The following is a 21160-nucleotide window of genomic DNA, read 5'->3' on the forward strand; positions in this document are numbered from 1 at the left end:
TAATCACTACCACATTATAGTTTCCTCACTCTCCTTGGAGTTTCAGGAAAGGGTCCTTCCTGGGAACACCAAGTAGAGATGGGAAGAAGCTGTGTCGGAGTGGGGTGAGGAGAGTAAAGGAGGGAAAGGAAAAGTAGGGTTAAGGGCGCAGGACCCCCAAGAAAAACAGCCATACCTATTTGCAAACATGTATCAAGAAGATGCCCAACAGCAGCCATGGAGGCAAAACTCCGAACTCCAAGACCTATAATGCCACTCACTCTTCTGATGCCCCAAACTGCAGTCCCAGTCCAACCCTCTTTTCTTACAAAACAGGGAAACTGAGGCCCCTAGAGTACATCCTCCTTTCCCAACCCTCCACGCCGGAGGACCCGGGTGTGCTCCTCTACCCACCCCCACGGCTCGACTGATGTTGTCCATCTTGTTGGCGACCTGTTGGAAGAGGGGGTAGCAGGTCTGACAGAGGCGCACCGGCCGGGCGCTGCGCACTAGACACCCGGTCAGCTCTGCGCTGCTGTTGGCGAAGTCCAGTAACAGCTCCCGACACTCGGGATCCAGATCCGGCAGGTCCGGGGGTAGTGACAGCGGCCCCAGCCTTCCGCCCTGCAGCAGGGTCAGGGACAAGTCCTCCACCTCCAGCAACTGCTGCTCCGACAGGAGGTCGTAGAGGACCCTGTGGGGGCTGCTGACCAAGGCGAGTGCGCCCAGAGCCAGCCCCGACCATAGCAGCGGCACCAGTAGCAGCCGCGGCAGAAGCAACGACCTCCGCCACGCGACTGTCGCGTCCGGACCCATCGCGGGGTTCAGAAACCCCAAGGCACTCACTGCCGCCTCTCCACCCCCAGCCGGTGCTGCTGACCGCCGCCGCTTCCGGCTTCCTCGGGCGCAGGCCGTGAGCAGGGTCACGAGGCGCGCGCGTCATGGCCCCGCCTTCGGCGCGCGGCGCCCCGCCCCATTGGCTGCCGAGAGCCTCTCGCGGCCCTCGGGCCAGCGCGCTTGCGGAAGCGCGCACACACAGGCGGGTTCGCGCTCCCAGCCGGCGACAAGCACCTGACTGAAGGGATGCGAGAGCGAGGGCTGCGTCAGGCTGTGGACCACCAAGCCGAGGCTCGCCCACCCTGCGACTACAGGCGTCCACCACGTCGAACAATTGAATCTCGGGGATCTGGGCCCTCGGTCGCCCACTGCTTTGGGAGTTCCCTGCGTTCTAGAAGTCTGAGTAGTTACTTCACACCGCAGAAAGCCGGACGGCCTCCGCCGTGGGAATTACGAGTGAGTTCCTTGAGAAAGCCTGCTGGCAGGTGCCTTTGCAGCTTTTTACTTAGTGGTTTCTTAGCATAATTTACCCCCTCAACCTATTTGGAAAGAGTAATAACATCTGTTGATTATTTTTGGATAGTGGAGCCTAATGGCTTCCGAGCTTTTTTTCTTTTAACTTGAAACTGTCAATGTCAGCGTTGTCCAATAGTCCTTGTGCGATAATGGAAGAATTCTAGATCTGCATTTTCTAATACGGTAGCCATTAGCCACTTGTGGCAGTTGAGCGGTTGTAACGTAGCTACTGCGACCGAGGAACTTAATTTTAATTGTACTTAAGTGTAAATAACCCCGTCTGGCTCGTGGTGCTGTGTTGGACAGCGCAGGTTCTCTCCCTGTGTAGCCTGGTGCTAGGGTGGCTAATGTCCAGGCTTGCTTGGGACTGAAGGGGTTCTTGGAGTGCAGCACAAACGTGCATCCAGTGCAAAACCCTGGAAAGTCCTGGGCAAACCTCATAGCTGCAAACTCCCAATTTCTGACATGCCCAAGGGAATGGCAGGGGACACTCTCTAACAGTGCCGGATACCATTGCTGGGCTGTAGGATGTAAGCTAATGACCCGGAAAATGGTTTTCTGACAAGTATCTGACGAACAAGTCTGATAGAAAAAATATTTCCTGGCTGTTTTGTATGCTCCCGCTTTCATTTTTGCCTTGTAAATTGCAGAGCTTCTGTACTAACTCCCATTCAGCATATGGTGCTAATTCATGTTTCCAAGGGTTCTTAAAGTTACTTTTTACCCATTCTGTTTGGTTATTGTTTTGTATTCCTAAATTTGCTTGTGATGGCTAAATTTTGTTTCATTTTCTTTACCAAGAAACTGAACTAGTAGGAAACTTGATTTATATAACAATAAATTTATTTTCAGAGAAGAGAAAAATAAGTTGTCTTAATTTTTCTCAAATGTTATCCTGTAACTTTAGGTCTTCCTATGCATTACCATTCTTAAGAGTTATTTCAGGCATCATCATGAGTTCAAACTCTGTGAAAAGTAATGTGGCACAGTCAACAACATTACAAATGCCCATACTCTGACCCAGCAAATCCACTTCTAGGAATTTACTTTAAACATATACTAACCTTTTATAGACATGATTATTAATTACAGTATTATTTGTAAGAGTAAAAGAATGGGTGAAAGAGAATGTTAAAGAAATCATGGGCCCTTTTCCCCCTCCCTTCCCTTCCTGGAACAAAGGGTGTCAGAGCACAGGTAAGAAGAGGAGGACATTGGAGGGTTAGGGGAAAGCATCAGCCTGTTGCAGAGTATTGGATCATGGGTAGGGTAAGAAGAGTTTCTATGCAGGGGAGGGGGCAGCACTGAGTGGGAGTTTGCTTACATTCAGAAGAATTGATCAAGTAAGAAAATATATTAAGGATAATGGGAGTCCAGTTTCTCACTGTCAGAAAAGGGAGTTACAAATATGAAAACAGAAAAGTCAGGGTACCTGGGTGGCTCAGTTAAGCATCTGACTCTTGATTTCAGCTCAGGTCATAATCTCAGGGTTATGAGATTGAGCCCCACCTCGGGCTCCTCTCTGGGCATGGGGCCTACTTCAGATTTTGTCTCTCTCTCTCTCTGTCTTTCCCTCTCCCTCTCTGCCGTTCCCCCCCAAAGAAAAAGAAAAAGAAAAACAGAGAAAAGTAGAATGAACTCTGTAATGCTGGATTAGAATTAGCAATATCAGTGACTGGAAATACATATAAATACAGAAATAAATATAGATGTAAATGTATATATGTGTATATTTATATATATGTGCATGCATGCACTGTGTGTGTGTGTGTGTGTGTGTGTGTGTGTGTTTTCCCTGGTTTTGTCCACTGAGAAGGCCTAGTAGCAGGGGCACCCCATTAATAATAATGAGTATATAAAGGGCCCAGATAGTGTCTTCTAAATATTATTCTCCACTAAAGGGAACCAAGAATCCTTGGAGAAATAACTGATTCCACCACTAGGGCAGGAAAAACACAAGTTTAGCCTGGATCATCTTGTTGTGCCAGAAAGCAAGAAAGTGCTCAAAGAATTAATGGGGACATTTCAACAACATACAGAAACCAGCTTGAATAGACTACCACTGGCCAAATCTGGGAAAATTTGAGCATCAAAATAATGATGGTTAACATGTCATAATCCATTGAATAAAACAGGAAATCATGAGCCTATATTGATATATTTAAATAAATGAATAAATTGAATGTTTCATGAGAAATAAGATATTTACATATTTTCAAAGTCACCTCCCCCAAAATACTTACTAATTACAAATGGAAAAAATGAGTAAATTTACAGTGGAAAGAAGTCTATCAGACTCCATGTTAATCAAATGGTCAATATGAATATCATCACAATGGGATAAATAGAAATTATATGCCACCTGATAAAACACAGTTAGAAGATCACAGCATCACTTCTGTTATATTCCTGGCCAAAGATACATAACATGATGCTAATATGAGAAAGCATCAGACAAAGCAAATTAGGGTTCATTCTAAAAAATAGCTAGCCTGGGGTGCCTAGGTGCCTCAGTTAGTTGATCGTCTGCCTTCGACTCTGGTCATGGTCCCAGGGTCCTGGGATCAAACCCTGCATTCGGCTCTCTGCTCAGCAGGAGCCTACTTCTACCTCTCCCTGTCTCTCCCCCTGCTTGTACTCTCTATCAAATAAATAAATAAAAATTTTTAAAAACTTTAAAAAATAGCTAGCCTGTAATCTTCAAAAGCATTATAGCTATAAGAGTCAGGGAAAGATTGAGAAACTGCATCTGACATGAAGGACATTATTGGGATAACTAGTTGTATTTGAATAGGGTCTGAGTATTAGATGATAGTAATGTATAATGTTAATTTCCTGATTTTGATAATTATATTGTGGTCAATGTAAGCAAATATTTTTATTTGTAGAAAATATATAGAAAAGCATTCAAGGGTGATAGGATATCAAGTTAACAACTTACTGGTTCTGGAAAAGAATTATTTGTACTATGCTTACAACTTTTTTATAAACTTGAAATTGTTTCAAACTCTAAAAATATATATTGTAAACACAATTAGGGTACAGCAATGCAGTAGAATTCTATGCATTTGAAATCTTATGTACTAATGTGGAACAATTGCCAAAATAAATGAAAAAAAGTGTCAGAGGAAAAGAATTCTTAATGCTCATGCATGCATATGCACAGACGGTCTCCAGAAGGTTACACAAAAATTGGTCACTTTGGTAAAAGAGGAATTGAGGTGAGGAGTGTGGGAACAGGGCTAGGAGAGACACCGTTCATTATAAACTTTAGTACTTACAAAATTTTGTTCCATAGGTGTATACTTCTTATGAAGTAAAATAATAAAAATTAAAAGAGTTCAATTTGTCATTCATTAGTGGGCTCAGGAGATTTATGAATCCCACAAAACTTGTTTGCAAAATTTTGTATGTATATATATTTTTCTGAGAAGAAAGTTATAGCTTTCATCATACTTTTTTATAGGGATCTCTAATCCAAAAGGTTAACAACCATTGATTTAAAATAAACCTCAATAAATTTTCTTCCTTCAAGTTTGAGTTACATTAAATTTGCTTTTTATCTCAGCTATCTTAGAAAATGTGACACAACAAAGCAAAACAAAAAGCAATAATTCATTGTGGTAGGTACCACAACAAACAAAGATGACTAGAACACAATTGTGCTCTCAAAGAATAAGATATAAAACCAAATGTGTACAATAAAATTAAATATTAAAGGAGATAATACATAAATGTCTTAGAAATATTAAAGATAGAACTAATTGCATCTAGGAGTTTGGAGAAGAGTCAGAAATGTCTCCAAAGAGAAAGCGATTTTTGAGTGGTATCTTATAGAATAAGTAGGAATTCACCTAGTAGCAGCTTCAGAATGTCTCCCTAGGGAGGAGTAAGTGGCAGAAGTCTAGATAGAAACAAGGACTGGAGAAGTTGTCTTAAAGCTGCATCAGTATGGCAAACACTGTTTTGTGGGGTTTTTAAAACGTATTTTGGGGGGGGGCAGAAAGAGAGGGAGAGAATCTCAAGCAGACTCCCCACTGAGGTTGAGTGCAGAGCCAGGTAGCTGGAATTTAGGACCCTGAGATCGTGACCCAAGCTGAAACCTGGAGTCAGATGCTCAACCAACTGAGCCACCCAGGAGCCCCACACTATTTTGTTTCTTAGGGTTACTGGTGGAAATCATGGGGATGGTGATGAAGCCAATCTGCCCACTTACATTCTGTGCTAAAAAAACGTAAATTTTATCCTTTAGGAAAGGGGGATTCATTTGAAGATTTAAGCAGGACAATAATAGAATTATTTGGGCATTTTAGGAACGGAACTCTCACAACAGCGTGGAAAATTTTTTTGCAGTACTAAGACTAATGCATAATTAAAGGAAAAGATGGTAAAGGCCTAAAAGAGGCTGAGGTGGGAGTGGGAGAGAAGAGGGATTAGATTGAAGAGATATTTATGATACAGAAGGAACTAGAATTGATTATGTAGTTCTGGAATGTGAACCAGTGATGGATCCAAGGTTACAAATTTGGGCAACTGGGTGAATGGTGGTGCCATGGACAGAAATAGAGAATACAGGAAGAGTGGGATACATTTGGACTGTGATAGAAACAGTGAATTCAACTGGAATTTTTAGCTTTTGATAGAGACACCCAGGGAGCGTTTTAAATTACACATCTGGTATATGGGAGAGTAGCCTAGGCTAGAGACTAAGAGTTGGGAGTTACTGATGTTTATGTGAAAGCTGAGTGCTTGAAGGTAAAGGAGTCATCCAGAGACTGAGACCCTAAGATTAATTAATGCTTGTTAAAGAAGATTACATTCATGGACGATATACATAGTAGCCCCAAAATTTAAGAATCAGATCAAGGAAAGGTCTCATCTTGAGTGTAAACCTAATAACAAAAGTAATGCCACTGCCTAAATTCAGGTCCTTTGCATCTTTTGCCTACATTATTTCAATAGCAAAGGACAGAGATCAAAGGAAAATGTAAGAAACCCAAAGAAGAGAAAGAGAAATTGACCTGTAGTGCCATCCCAAATTCCTCCAGTAAACTAAAAACATTAATCAATTTTCATGGAAAACTATTAAGAAAATTTACCCCTGTCAGGGCACCTGGGTGGCTCAGTCAATAAGCAGCTGCCTTTGGCTTGGGTCATGATCCCAGGGTCCTGGGATCAAACCCCGCATTGGGCTCCCTGCTTAGCCGGGAGCCCGTTCTCCCTCTCCCACTCTCCCTGCTTGTGTTCCCTCTCTCGCTGTCTCTCTCTCTCTCTGTCAAATAAAATAAAATCTTAAAAAAAGCAAAAGAAAAGAAAAATACTTTGAAAAAAGAAAAGAAAATTTACCCATGTCAAATCACTGTGCTGTACACCTGAAACTAATGTAAAATCACATCAACTATACTTCAATAAAAAAAGAAGAAAAAGCAATACTATATGCCAATTTAAAAATATTTTTTTAATTTACCCAAAATTTGGAAGTAAAGCAAAAGAGAGTCAGTATGCTAGAACATTGTTCAACAGATTCAAGCAAGGAATAAACCTATGTTTGGCTCTTTACTATTTAATCAGAGCTCAAACACTATGATGTTACATGTTAATGTGCAGATTTCTCTCTGCTAGAAAAGATAACCCTGCAGGTTATGCTTTGATTACCCTGAGGATCATTAACAACTTTTGTATCTAACCTGGCAATTTGATCCTAATAGTCTTTCCTTTTTTCAATGTCTATATCCAGTTTGAGAGACATTAATGAATTCATAAATATTTGAAACATTTTTATTTTGTATTTGTATAAGAGTCATGTTTTTAGGTTTTTGAAAAATTATACTTTAATAGTTATTTCCTTCAGAACATGTGGAATTGGGGGAAAGTAAGGATGTAAGCCAAGAAGATAATCAAAGATGATCAGAGACCCAGGCCAATAACCAGTCTCCCTGCTAACACCTTTTCTCCCCTGTGGTCTGTTCTCACCATTACAGGCAAAATGATCTTTCAAAACCTAAGTTGGATTATGCCACTCTTTATGCTCTGACTCTACCAGTGCCTTACACATCTCGCTCAAAGTTAAAGGCAAAGGCTTTACTATGTCCTAGAAGGATCTACATGATCTGCCACTCCCACCAGCCTGCCCTTTCCCCCTAACCTGCTATAATTTTCTCCCTAGCACTTAATACCATATGTAATCCTATATAGTTGTTTATTTTCTGTCTCCTCCCACTGAAATTTAAGCTCCTTGAGAGCAAAGACGGACTAGAGATAGAGCAGTTTTGTCCACTGCTGTATCTGTAGTGCTTAGAACAATGCTTGGCACTTAATAGATGCTCCATATTTATTGAATATTTATACTTTTTCACTATCCAAAACAATTATTTCACCTTCTCTCCAAAACAATTATCTCACCTTGGAAAGGTTTGTTTTGGATAGTGAAAAAGTGTACATATTATGTAAGTGTAATAAGATTGCCAGGCATTATTGAGATTTGAGATTTGTGGCCATAATTTTAAGTTCTGACCAGTCAACCTAATGATGTGTTCTCTTCAGCAATGATCAGTTGTTCAGGTAAAAGCATAGAGCAACATAAAAGTTGAGCTTAAAATTGTTGGGACATTGACTAGGCCAGTGTGATGAAAGGAGAGATCACCATAGCACTTGTATGTCTCCTCACCTGACCCAGTTTCCCATGCCTTTCCACCTCTCACATCATTCCATTGGATCCTTTGGAACTCACAGTCTATCATCTATAATCTCCCATTTCCTCAACATCTTCTCTAAACAGTCCCTTAGCCCTCTTTGCCGTAACAAAACCTGGCTATCCCTTGATGACCTCACTTCCTCTATGCTTTGTGACCTGTAAAGATTTCATGGAACTTCCTCAAAAGCAACCCCAAGCTGAGGGTAAGTGGAGATCAGGCAGCTTTCCAATTCCCAAGCAGAGTGGTATACTTTGATCTGTTTTACACATTGGTATTTGACGTGAGATTTTTTTAAATTCCACTAGGGCAAAAATAATTTGGAAACCACTGTTTCATTACATTGTTGCAGTGGGCCACTGTCTGCTGTGTACCTGCAATCACCCCATTCCTGAGATTATCCTGATTCTGTCCCATCATCATGTTTTGGTTTATGAGGAGAAGTAATGTGGCTTTTTAGTTAGATCTCTGGACCAAGACTACAGTATAGCATTCAAAGATTCTAGACACTGAGCTCTGTGCTATGACAAGATGGGACTTTTAGGTTGGGGGAGGATGAGTGTATTTTGCCCACAGGAAGGAGTGTCAGTCACATATTTGGGTGAGCTGTAGTAGTCATTAATCATTCACTAACCATTTCCAGTTTTTCTCCTTCTGGCACATAGTAGGATTGCACTTTGCTGTACCCTTAGGTTAGCCATTTGACTTAATTTGGCCAGTAAAATATGAGCAAAAATGACAGGTTGAAGCTTTAGAAATCAATGTATGATTCACCAGGTTTCCCCTCCTCCCCCAGTTCCTCTCACCTTTCTAGATGATAGAAGTTCTGTCAGCCTGTGTGAGAAAGCATGGAACAGAACCTCCAGCTGACCTGTAATGGACATGCAAGTTGAGAAAGAAATAAACCTTCATTGTTTTGTTTTTGTTTTTTAAGATTTATTTATTTGAGAGAGAGAGAGAGAGCGTGAACAGGGGAAGTGGCAGAGGAGGAGGGAGAGAGGGAATCTCAAGCAGACTCCACGCTGAGCACAGAGCCCACCCTGAGATCTCACAACCCTGAGATCATGATTGAGCCGAAACCAAGAGTCAGTTAAGGGTCCTTAACTGACTGAGCCACCCAGGCGCCCCAAACCTTTGTTTTTATAAGCTATTACAATTTAGGAGTTGTTTGTTACCACAGCAAAAAACCTAGTCACATATTTCTTTGCTGATTCTCTCCCCACTATTTTCTCTCGTTCTCTCTTTGGATCTCCTTTTATGTGTTAGACCTTATAGTGAAGATAGTGCTCAACTTCCTCCAATGTCCATTCTCTCCTTCCTTTTTATCCTCTCCTTCCTTTTAATAATTGAACTCTTGAGTTTGAGCAGAGAATATGACCACATATGCAAGACTACATTCCGCAGCCTTCCTCGCAGCTAGATGTGAGCTGAAGTATTACGTATACCTTATGAGTTGTATCTTTATGTTTGTGGTTCTTATTGACCTCCCTCCTGCTAGTTAGAAAACATTAACTAAAACAGCAGCCCTGGATACAGGGATGGATATGGATGCAACATGTTTAGCACAACAGAGCCAGCTGGTCATAATGCAGAGCCATCTATCTTAGGTCATAAAGAAATAAACTTATATGCTATTTAAACCACTGTATTTTGGAGTCTCTTTGTTATAGCAACTTAAGCTTTTTCCTCATACAGTCCTCCTAGACTGTTACTTCAATTTTCTTATCACTGTGTCCTCTCCTATTTTTCCATCTCTTTGTCTTTTTACCTCACTTTCTGGAGATTTCATTAACTTTGTTCTCCAGTGCTTTTTTAAGTTTTTCATTTCTACCATATTCTTAATTTCTAAGAGTTCTTGTTTTATAGATGCTATATCTTTTTTAAAAGGTTTCTTCTTTCTCATAGCCTATTTCCACCAAGTTTTTTTCTCATTTTTTCCTTGGATGTCTGGTGAACTTTGGCTCTCTACTCATAGTTAAGAGAGAGGCACTACAAAGCTAAATGGAAGCTCATGGATAGAGGTATTTGACTATAGGCATTACTGTAGGCCAGTGGTTTTCAGTTGAAAGCAATCTACTCCCCTTCCCCAGGGACACTGACAATGTCTGGAGACATTTTTTGTTGTCACAGCTGGGGGAGCAGTGCTACTGGTATCTACTGGATAGAGATCAGGAATGCTGCTTAAAATCTTACAATGCACAGAATGGTCATCCAAAACAAAGAATTGAAAGTAGAAAAAGACTGGCAGTGTCTGTATTCAGTTAGTAAACATTTATTTAATCCCCCTATTCTCAGTATAAAAGGCCCCTGCCCTCATACATCCTTATGCCTCTTGGTCCAGACTCCCTCTGCTTCACTCTCCAGAAATTAGAAAACTTTGGGAGTGTTCTGCTGGGTGGGACAGAGCTGTAGGGAGCTTTTGTAAACAGACTTTCAGAATTTTAGCTCCTCCTTACCTACATTTTCAGAGGTACCTCAGGTTCTGTATTTCCCAGGTTACTCGAGAGTTCTATAATGTAATTCACTTGCTTTTTTTCCACTGTAGGCTTAGGATTCAACTTTTCTGGTTTCACTAACTCAGTTGTCACTAGCCCATTTGCTTTTGAGATCCCAATATTTTTATTTTGTTTTCTCACCTCCTGTTGTCTATGTCTTTGTGTGTCTTTTAAAAAATCCTTTTATTGTCATTTTGGTGGGATTTCAGCAAGAAGCAGATCTAATCATGCATTCGACTTGCAATCTTAAATAGCAGTTTCCTCTGTTTTACTTCACTCTTTATTAATTAGAATGTGTCTCTTATGCCCCCCACACCCACCCATTAAGTGATAACCTCATGGAGAATGTGAACTGTGTCCTGTTTATATTTTTATACTTAAGAACCTGGCCTTAGTAGGTACTTAATACATTTGTTACACTGAGTTTATGTAATGCAAATGTACACTGCTTTAAATGCTTTTTCCATTGATAAATCAGTGAAACTTATACTTTTTATTTTCCAAATTCTCTAATATGCAAAAAAACACAGTAAGTTAACTCCTAATGCCCATAAACTTTGCATGCCTGACTAGAATGGCCTGAATACATGGAACATGTAAATCATATTGTTCATTCAGTCTCGTGTATTCACTCTGATGGCCAATCTCATTTCCAAATCTCCCACTATAAAATAGAGTATTTTATGGCATCTGCATTAGAGGATATTTTTAAAACAATGAAGTTTAATCACATTTACCTGACAGGTTATCTGGTTATAAATGTATACTTACATGAATTTTATTAGAACTTCACGTTTGTATCAGTATATTTTTAAATAAATATTTCCTCAATAAAGAATAGAAATTTATATGAATATGTGTGCTCCAGCATTTGTATATTATCAGTCACCAAATTCTGATCACTGAACCCATTTCCTAATATAACAGGAAAATCTGGTGGTTAATTAGATACCTAATACATGATACTGTTTCTCCAATAGCCAGAATTCACAGGTCCAGGAATCAAGGGGTAGAAATGGGAGTGGTAGTACTCATTAGTACCTCTAGTAATCCACTAGCAAAATTTTTGCTTCTTGTTTCCATGGCCTTATGTTCCGCTGGCCTAGAGATCTTTGCTCCAAAGGGAGGAATGCTTCTACCAGACCATACAACAATGATTCCATTGAACTGGAAGTTCATACTGCTGCCTGGCCACTGTGGGTTCCTCATGTGTCTGAATCAACAGCAAAGGAAGGAGTTACTGTGCTACCTGCAGTGATTGATCCTGACTACCAAAGGGAAATTGGACTACTCATCCACTGTAGAGAGAAAGAAGAGTATGTCTGAAATACAGGGGATCCCTCAATATTACCGTGCCCTGTGATTAAGGCCAATGGAAAACTACAACAACCCAGTCCGGACAGAACTACTAATGGCTCAGACTCCTCAAGAATGAAGATTTGGGTCACCCCACCAGGCAAAGAATCATGGCCAGCTAAGGTGCTTGCTGAAGACAAAGGGAATGCGGAATGGATAGTGGAAGAAGGTAGTTTTAAATACCAGCGATGACCATTTGACTAATTATAGAAATGAAGGCTGTAATTGTCATGAGTATTTCTCCTTATTTTGTTATGCATGTATGTATGTGTGTGTATCACAAATATCTTTGTTTTCTTCCCTCTTATTTCCTTATCATATAATGTAAGATATACTGAATTTATGTCATAATATTTAAGTATTGTTAATTTTACATCATAGAATTTGGATTACGGGACATCAAGAAGAGTGAACATCACTCAACGATACTAGCTCATCTTCAGGAGAAAGAATTAGTATATTTCTGGTTGTATGTAGGATAGTTGTATCATGTTAGGTGGAATTATGACCTTGTTATTATCATTGTTTAGAAATTAAATTTGGTTTAAGGAGTTGCATATATGGGTTCCAAGTTGACAAGCAGTGGACTTCTGATGGTTAATTTTATGTATCAACTTGACTAGGCCATGGAGTGCCCAACATTTGGTCAGACATTATTCTGGGTTTGTCTCTAAGGGTGTTTCTGGATAAGCTAACATTTGTATGAGTACACTGAATAAAGCAGGTTGCCCTCCCTAATGTGGGTAAGCTTCATTCAATCAGCTGAAGACCTAAATGGAACAAAAAGACTGAGTAAGAGGAAACTCCTCCCTGACTGCTTTGAGCTGGGACATTGATTTTTTCTTCCCCTGCCTTCAAACTTGAACTGCCATATCAGCTCTTCTTGGGTCTTGAGTCTGACAGCTTTGGACTAGACCTTAAATTGTTGGCTCTCCTGGTTCTCAGGCCTTCAGACTCAGAATATAACTACACATCAGCTCTCCTAGGTCTCCAGCTTGCTAACTATAGATCTTGGGTTTTGTCAGCCTCCATAATCATGTTAGGCAATTCCTTATAATCATTCAGTCTCTCCCTCTATCTAGCCAGCTAGCTAGCTCCTGCTCCCTCTCTCTCTCTCCTCTGTTCTCTGGAGAACCCCAACCAACACACATATCTTAATTATAAATAGAAAAGTGATTGTACTATTTAAAAAATCTTAATTGTTCAGTTCTTATTAATAACCATATATTTTATATATCTCTTGATAGTTTCAAAATATGTTTTGTTATTTATTGTTTGTTATCCATTTAATTTGTTGGGATATATAGATTGCTAAAGAAATAAACAAGATGCTATAGAAATAGTATGTCTTTTTTAATATCAAATTTTAAGTATTGTTTGTAAGTAAGTCACATTTACTGTGTACATGACAACAGAAGCAGAAGGAAGAAAATGTTACAAGTAAGGTAAAGTGTATGAATGTTCATGTCTTAGCAAGTGCATGTTCTCCAGTTCACCTATGGCAATGTTTGAGCAAGTACTATTTGTTATCATCCTTCTACTATGCTTCTTGGAGACCTAGGCAATGTCAAATTGTTTGCTTTGTTTCTTTTGTAACCTATTTTATTTTTCTTCCAATTTTAATTCAGCTCAACTGTTCCATTCAAGTAAAGTCATTTTATCTCTCCTGTTCTGATTGACATTTTAATTATCCAGTTTTTACCAGCTGTGTCCACCCCAGCATTTTTATGAAGAATGGAGAACTATGCTTTCTGTATTTGAATAATGAAACTATGGAGAGGGTCATTTTTACCCCCAAAATTAGAGAAAGAAATTACCCACGAACAGAGACTATTCTGCTGCTCTGAGTACCATGGGGGAGATAGTTGCCTATCCATTCCCTTTTATTAGTCTCAACATTTTAAAGACGGTGACAGCTATTTAAACTATTACCTAAGGGGCACCTGGCTGGCTCAGTTGGTAGAGCATGCAACTCTCAATCTTAGGGTTGTGAATTCGAGCCCCATGTTGGGTGTAGAAATTACTAAAAAAAAAAAAAAGATTATGTGATGATAAAATAGTTTAAAAAATAATTACTTGACTTTATAGTAAAGAAATATATATGCATAGATATGCATATATGTGCATATAAATCTTGGACTTGTCGGATCTCATTTTGACTCTTCTGGGGCACCTTGATTGTATTCCTAGATCTTCAGAGACTGCATTCTTTGTGCATTTGATAACAACTGGCTGATGTGATAGAGGCAATAATGTGCCTGTGGGACTAACCAGTAGGCTTCAATCAAGACAGTCTATCTCTTGGATCACTTCTGTTTTCAAGAATCAGAAACCAATTCAAGTTAACTTAAGCAAAAAGTGGAAAACATAAGAATGAAACCAAGGCCATGTCTCAGGGTGGGACTGTAATTACGCATGAGACACTTTCTTTGTTCCGCTCTATGTATCTCTTTAACTACCTAGTCTTCATGTTAGAAAATATGGCTGCACAAACCATTTTATATCTCCTGAATTAAAGATTTCAACTTAAACACAGACCAGATCTCTTACTCCCAATTCCAAATTTTTCAAGTCTGAGTCTCTGCCCAGCCGAAACTGTATTTAATATGAAAGTTAGGGGACATAATTTATTACCATGGCTGCTTGGAGGCTATCCTATGACCATGTAGATAAGGGGAAAAGGGAGAAGTTTGCAGAGAGGGGAGGCTGGATGCCAAACTTAATAGGTGTCCATTACAAGACCCTTCACTTCCCTCCTAATGGAAATTTGATATTAAACAGTAGCCTACTGGCAGGGCACCTGGGTGGCTCAGTTGGTTAAGCGTCTGTCTTCAGCTCAGGTCATGATCCCAGGGTACTGGGACTGAGCCCTATATCAGGCTCCCTGCTCAGCAGGGGAGCCTGCTCCTCTCTCTCCCTCTCTCTCCCTCTGCTGTTCCCCTTGCTTGTGCTCTTTCAAATAAATAAAATCTTTAAAAAAAACAAAAACCAGAAAACAGTAGCTTACTGGAGTCCCTTCAATTCATACCTAAGTATGGTTTCTTAAAATACAGCTCATTATTTGGGCCATTCTCACACAAAGAGACTTAATTGACTGTGGCAAATTTGTTACTAGATTTTGAGCCATCTTCAAATTTAAATATATGTTAATTATCCAGATCAGCTTTGCAGAGATTCAGTTATCACAGTGCCTGAAAGACCAGAATGGACAAATAGTCAGTCACTCAGTGTTTCCAGTGGGTTCCAGCCTGAGATCCCTAGACATCTAAGAGTACGTAAGGAAAGAATTAAAGATCCATAAGCTATTTCCAATATTTAATAAAGTCTAAAAGAAATCATAAACTTAACCTGATACATCAAAAACTTGACACCTAACAAATTTTTCTGTTTTAGAATGTAATTATATCAAGGCAGGCAGTAAACCTATTATTCCATGCTACTTGAGCTCTGGATGGATACACATACACACACACACACAATGGTTCATTAAATAGATTCTGAGTGAATGACTTATATCCCGGGAGAAATGTGACTTTAATAAATGTATATGTGGCCACTATTATTCTGTTTATGTTCTAAAGACTGTAGAAAGAGAAACAAAATTCAAGATTACCAAAGTAAACTTTCCTAGAAATCTATAAACATGAGATAACTAGGCATCTCTAAAATAATAAGGTCTAAAGTAATGACCTCTGGAAAATCCTGCTTTCCTCTTAAAATATATTAAAAATATCATCCAGCCCATTGTTAGAAGATGTATTGATTAGGATAATATAATGCCTTAATGACAGAAATCTGTGGGTGATAAGTTGTTTCCAGAAATGTTCCGCCTTTAGAGCATGAATTTTGGATCCTATGAATGTCAAGACCTTGGATGTTTAGGATTTTCTGCAAGTCCTCACCCCTGTAATGCTCACAAATATTTGGTTATTTCTCTGCTTCATTCCATGATTAGGCCCTCTGGACCCAGATGGAAAGAACAAGATGGTAGGAAAGGTTTCTAAGATACTTATTCCCTACTTGTAGTCCAAATTGTTAGAAATCTTTCATGCCCTAAGCAGTTGTACACATAATTGCCTGAAATCCACTTTGCAGCAAAGCCACTCATCTTCCTATAGCCAAGATATGTCAGTAGGTCATTTTGAGCAGCTTGAACACTTTTCTCACCTCACCAAGGCTCAAACCTCTGCACTAAGTTGCTATTCCATTCTGCCTTTCAGAAAAATATTTACAGTAGACCCTTAAACATTTCTGGTCTAAACTGTACAGATCCAATTATACACAGATTTTTTCAATAAACACAATACTGTAAATGTATTTCCTCCTACGATTATCTTAATATTTTCTTTTTCTCTTTATTGTTATAATATAGCATATAATACACATAACATACAAAATATGTGTTAATCAACTGTTTATGTTACTGGTAAGGCTTCCAGTCAACAGTAGGCTATTAGTAGTTAAGTTCTGGGGGAGTCAAAAGTCATATACAGGGGCACCTGGGTGGCACAGCAGTTAAGTGTCTGCCTTCAGCTCAGGGCGTGATCCCGGCATTATGGGATTGAGCCCCACATCAGGCTCCTCCGCTATGAGCCTGCTTCTTCCTCTCCCACTCCCCCTGCTTGTGTTGCCTCTCTCGCTGACTATCTCTATCCTGTCGAATAAATAAATAAAATCTTAAAAAAAAAAAAAAAGACATATACAGATTTTCCACTGTGCAAGAGTCGGCCCTTGCTGTGTATAACCCCCACGTTGTTCGAGGGCCAACTGTAATCCCGGTTCAAATAAGAAAGCCCATAATTGCAATTTTGTCTTTAAATGTACCCTCTAGAGACAAACCATAAGAGACTCTTAATCATAGGAAACAAACTGAGGGTTGCTGGAGGGGAGGGAGGTGGGAATGGGGTAACTAGGTGATGGACATTAAGGAGGGCACATGATATAATGAGCACTGGGTGTTACATAAAACTGAGGAATCACTGAATTCTGCCTCTGAAACTAACATTATATATTAATTAACTGTATTTAAATTTGAAAAAAAATTTAAAAATGCACCCTCTACTTCAGTCTTGGAAATGATATATCTAAGTTTGGGGGGAAAAAAGTGAAAGATTAGAAGCAATAATGAAGACACAAATTCTAATATGAAGTATTAGGTTTTTAAAGCATTGTTTTAAATATAAAGCTACACAGAAACAGACCCATAAATACAGAGAACAAACTGATGATTGTTGGGCAAATAGGTAAAGCGGAGTGGGAGATACAGGCTTCCAGTTATGGAATGAATAAGTCACAGGATTAAAAGGTACAGCACAGGGAATATAGTCAATGATATTGTAATAGCATTTTATGGTGACAGATGGTAGCTACACTTGTGGTGAGCATAGCATAAGGTATAGACTTATTGAATCATGATGTACATCTGAAACTAATGTAATGTATATCAACTATATTTCTATAATAAATTATAAAGCTACATATTCAAAATTGATTCATATTTTGTGATGGACTAATCATTTCTCAAGTGTGCTTCTTTGTAAGGCTATGAAAGGGGAAAAGTAGGTAGGACATGTATTAATGACTAAGGTTTTCTCACCCTTAAATACTTGGACAGGATGTTCTTTGTAAAGCAAATGTAGTGAAAATTCCCCTTTTCTTCCTTGAAGCTTCTGTGAGTCTTTCTTCTTTAGATAAAATGAGCTTTTTTGAACACATGACAAGAAGGAGTTCAATGTAACAAGCAATCATGGTTTTTTTTTTTCAAAGATTTTATTTATTTATCAGAGAGAGAGAGAAAACTAGCACAAGCAGGGGGAGCAGCAGGCAAAGGGAGAAGCAGGCTCCCTACTGAGCAAGGAACCTGATGCCAGGCTCCATCCCAGGACCCTGGGATCATGACCTGGACTGAAAGCAGACACTTAACCAACTGAGCCACCCAGGCATCCCAGCAATCATGTTATTTTAAAGAGCTCCAGTCCTAGGTTTTTCTCATAGTCTGGGATTGGGAATTTGTTCTTTTTTTTTTTTTAATAAAGAAAATATGGAAAAGCACATTTGATAATGTACCAAATAAATACCCATGTTCCCACAACCCAGATTTTAACAGTTACTAACATTTTGTCATTTTTTTGAAAGTCATTTCTATTAAAGTATTTTTTAAATTCCCCTTCATTTTTCCTCTAATCCCATTTGCTCCTACTCTCTCCCCAATCCAGACTATGACCCTCATATTGTGTTTTATTAGTATCTATTGCTGCATAACAAATTACCCCAAAACTTAATGGCTTAAAACAACATTTATTTTCTTAACAGTTTCTGTGGATCAGGGATCTTGTGCTTTACATGGACCCTCTGGGTCAGGATCTCTCACAAGTTTGCAATCAAGTTGTTACCCAGGGCTGCAGGTTCAACTAGGGCAGAATCCACTTCAAAATTCACTCAGTGGTTGTGGGCAGGATTCAGCTCCTTGAAAATGGTCAGACTGAGGGCTTTAGTTCCTTCCCGGCTCTTAGCTAAATGCTGCCCTCAGTTCCTTGGCACATGGACTTTTCCATAGAGCAGCTCACAACATGCAGCTCGTTTCATCAGAGCTAGAAGAGCCAGAGCCAACAAGAGAAAAGTCAGAGTTTTTTTATACCTAATCTTGAAAGTGACACCATAAATTCTATTCATTACAAGCAAGTCACTAAGCCCTGGTCAAACTCAAGGGGAGGAGATTATACAAGGCCAGGATTCACTGGGGATCATCTTATGAGTTGACTACCAATGTATGTGTCTTTCTGGCTAATTATTTTATACTTTTCTATGAATATCTATGAATGAACACTTTATAAACATAAAAATGTGCAATGTTTCATATGTTTTCAATTTATGAAAATGATTTCATAATGTGTATATAATTATGTGTCTTCCTTTTTTTCTCTCAATATTGTATTTTTGACATCAATTCATGTTGGTCTGTTTAGATTCTAGTTAGTTCCTTTTAACTACTATTCAGTACTCAGTCTGTGGATTACCTCGTTTTACCTAAAATTCTATTCATTCATTTTCCTGTTAATGGACGTTTGTTTCCTTTTTTGTTTGTTTTGGTGTTACTAATGAAGTGACAACGAGCAACTTTGCATATGTCTCTTTGAGTACATATACAGGAGTTTCTATAAGCCTAGATGTTATTTAAATGTTATAACATACTTCTAAATTGTTTTCCTGAGAGATTATACCTGTTTATACTTATGCCAGTAGTTTAAGAGATTTACCTTTCCCCAATTTGAATGCCAACCCTTAATTGGTGATACATGATATCTCCTTATTGTTTTACTTATTTTTTTCCTAATTACCTGGAAGGTTGAGCATCTTTTCACACGTTGGTGAATCATTTGGATTTCCTAATCCCTTTGATTTCTGTTCACATACTATAGCCATCTTTCTGTTGAGTTATTTGTGCTTTTCATTACATTGATTATATGTTTTCATTACTTTGATTATATGTTTTTTGTCATACAAAAAAACTAACGTCAAATGTCAGTTCTTTGCCTTAATGATTTGTACTTTTTGTGTCTAGTTTAAAAAATTTTAAGGGCGCCTGGGTGACTCAGTTGGTTAAGCATCCAACTCTTGATTTCAGTTCAGGTCATGATCTCGGGGTTATGAGATCAAGCCTGGGCTCCAGGCTCCAGGCCTGGGGCTCTGGGATGAGCCTGGAGCTTAAGATTCTGTCTCTCCCTCTGCTCCTCCCCACTCTCCCTCTCTTTAAAAAAAAAAAAAAAAAGACGCTTTCTGTGAGCCAAGATCCTAAAGATATTCCCTGTATTTCCTTCAAATGGCTTTAAAGTTTTGTGTTTTTTTATGGGGCTCCTGGGTGACTCAATCGGTTAAACATCCGCTTTTGGCTCAGGTCATGGTCCTGGGATCCAGCCCTGCATCGGTCTTCCTCCTCAGGGGGAGTCTGCTTTTTCCTCTCCCTCTGCTGCTCCCCCTGCTTGTACTCTCTCTCTGTGTCAAATAAATAAAATCTTTTTTAAAAAGTTTTTTTTTTTTTTTACACTTCAGGCTTTAATCTATCTGAAATTTGCTTTTGTGTTGTCTGTGAAGTTGAGATCTTAATTTTATTTTTCTATGCAGAAAGTGAATTGTTCCAACATTATTTATTGTTCATCCTTTTTATCCCTGATTTCAGTATCACTTCTATTATAGATCAAGATTTCCTAAATACATAAGTCTGTTTCTGGGCTTTCTATCCTCCTCAGCTGATTTCTTCAAACATTTCTGAACCAGTATTAAGCTATTTTAATTGCTAAAGCTTTATAATGACTTGATATTTTAAAGAGCAAGTCCTACCTCCTTGTTCATTTCTTTCAGAACTGTTTAGGATATTTTTCGATATTTACTCTTCCATTTGCATTGTAATCACTTTTTCAAGTTGCATAAAAAATTCCACTTGGAATTATGGTACATTTATACATCAAATTGGTATGTTTTGAAATCAAGTTTTCCCAAAGAACATGGTATGTACCTCTATTTTTTTTTAAGTCCTTATGTCCTTTATAATATGTTACAGTTTTCTCCTTAAAGAATGTATATATCTTTTGTTAGATTTATTCCCAGGTACCTTATAGTATATTTACTATAGTGAATGGTCTCCTTTTTCAATTAGTTTTTTAATTGTTTACATAATGCTGATTTATAGAAATGCCATTAATTTTTGTGTTAGTATTATGTCAAGGGAAATTAAATGTCTTCACTAATTTTACAAGTTTGACTATAAATTACCTTAGATTTTCCAAGTGGATTATTATAGCATCTGCAAATAACACTTTTTATTTTTTCTTTTCCTGAGTGGACATTTATCCTTTGTTTTGACCACCCAGCATCTAAACTCCTTTCTATGTTTGAGGAATTTCCCACTTTCTGAGTCTGGTTGTAGGACAAAGACTGGTCCCTCTTTAGGAGCTTAAAATATTCCAAACTTCTTTCCCAGCCTTCCTTACAGCTGAGGAACAAGCAATTAATGATACTGTACTGGTGACAGCAGTGACAGTAAGAGCAGTGTTGGAGCAGAGCTGACATCAGTGTTAGCAGGGGTAGCAGTTGAAGTCAAGTTGCAAGAACAGAAGTGATAATGGTCTATCAATAATGTATAGGCCTCAGTGGTAGCAGCAAAGGATTCCTTGTCAGACATTCCTACAGCATGTTATAGGCACTTCTGGAAACTCAGTCTTAAGCCTGGTTTCTCAGCTATCCCAATGATTCCGTGAGCTGTCAAATATTCTGGTAATAAACTCTTTC

The 21160-nt window shown here is 38.9% G+C and overlaps 1 protein-coding gene across 1 annotated transcript in view; it reads right to left on the reverse strand.

Moving 5' to 3' along the window:
- OSTM1 (osteoclastogenesis associated transmembrane protein 1) overlaps nucleotides 1–898 on the reverse strand; it is a 33952-nt gene extending 33054 nt beyond the window's left edge. Inside the window, exon 1 of the mRNA XM_040627598.1 lies at nucleotides 394–898. Within this exon, the coding sequence (XP_040483532.1) occupies nucleotides 394–795 (402 nt within the window). The 5' untranslated portion in view covers nucleotides 796–898. The remainder of the gene's footprint in view (nucleotides 1–393) is intronic.
- Between the last annotated feature and the right edge of the window lie 20262 nt (nucleotides 899–21160).

Source organism: Ursus maritimus, unplaced genomic scaffold, assembly GCF_017311325.1.
Source record: "Ursus maritimus isolate PB19 unplaced genomic scaffold, ASM1731132v1 scaffold_13, whole genome shotgun sequence".
NCBI classification, from domain to species: Eukaryota; Metazoa; Chordata; class Mammalia; order Carnivora; family Ursidae; genus Ursus; species Ursus maritimus.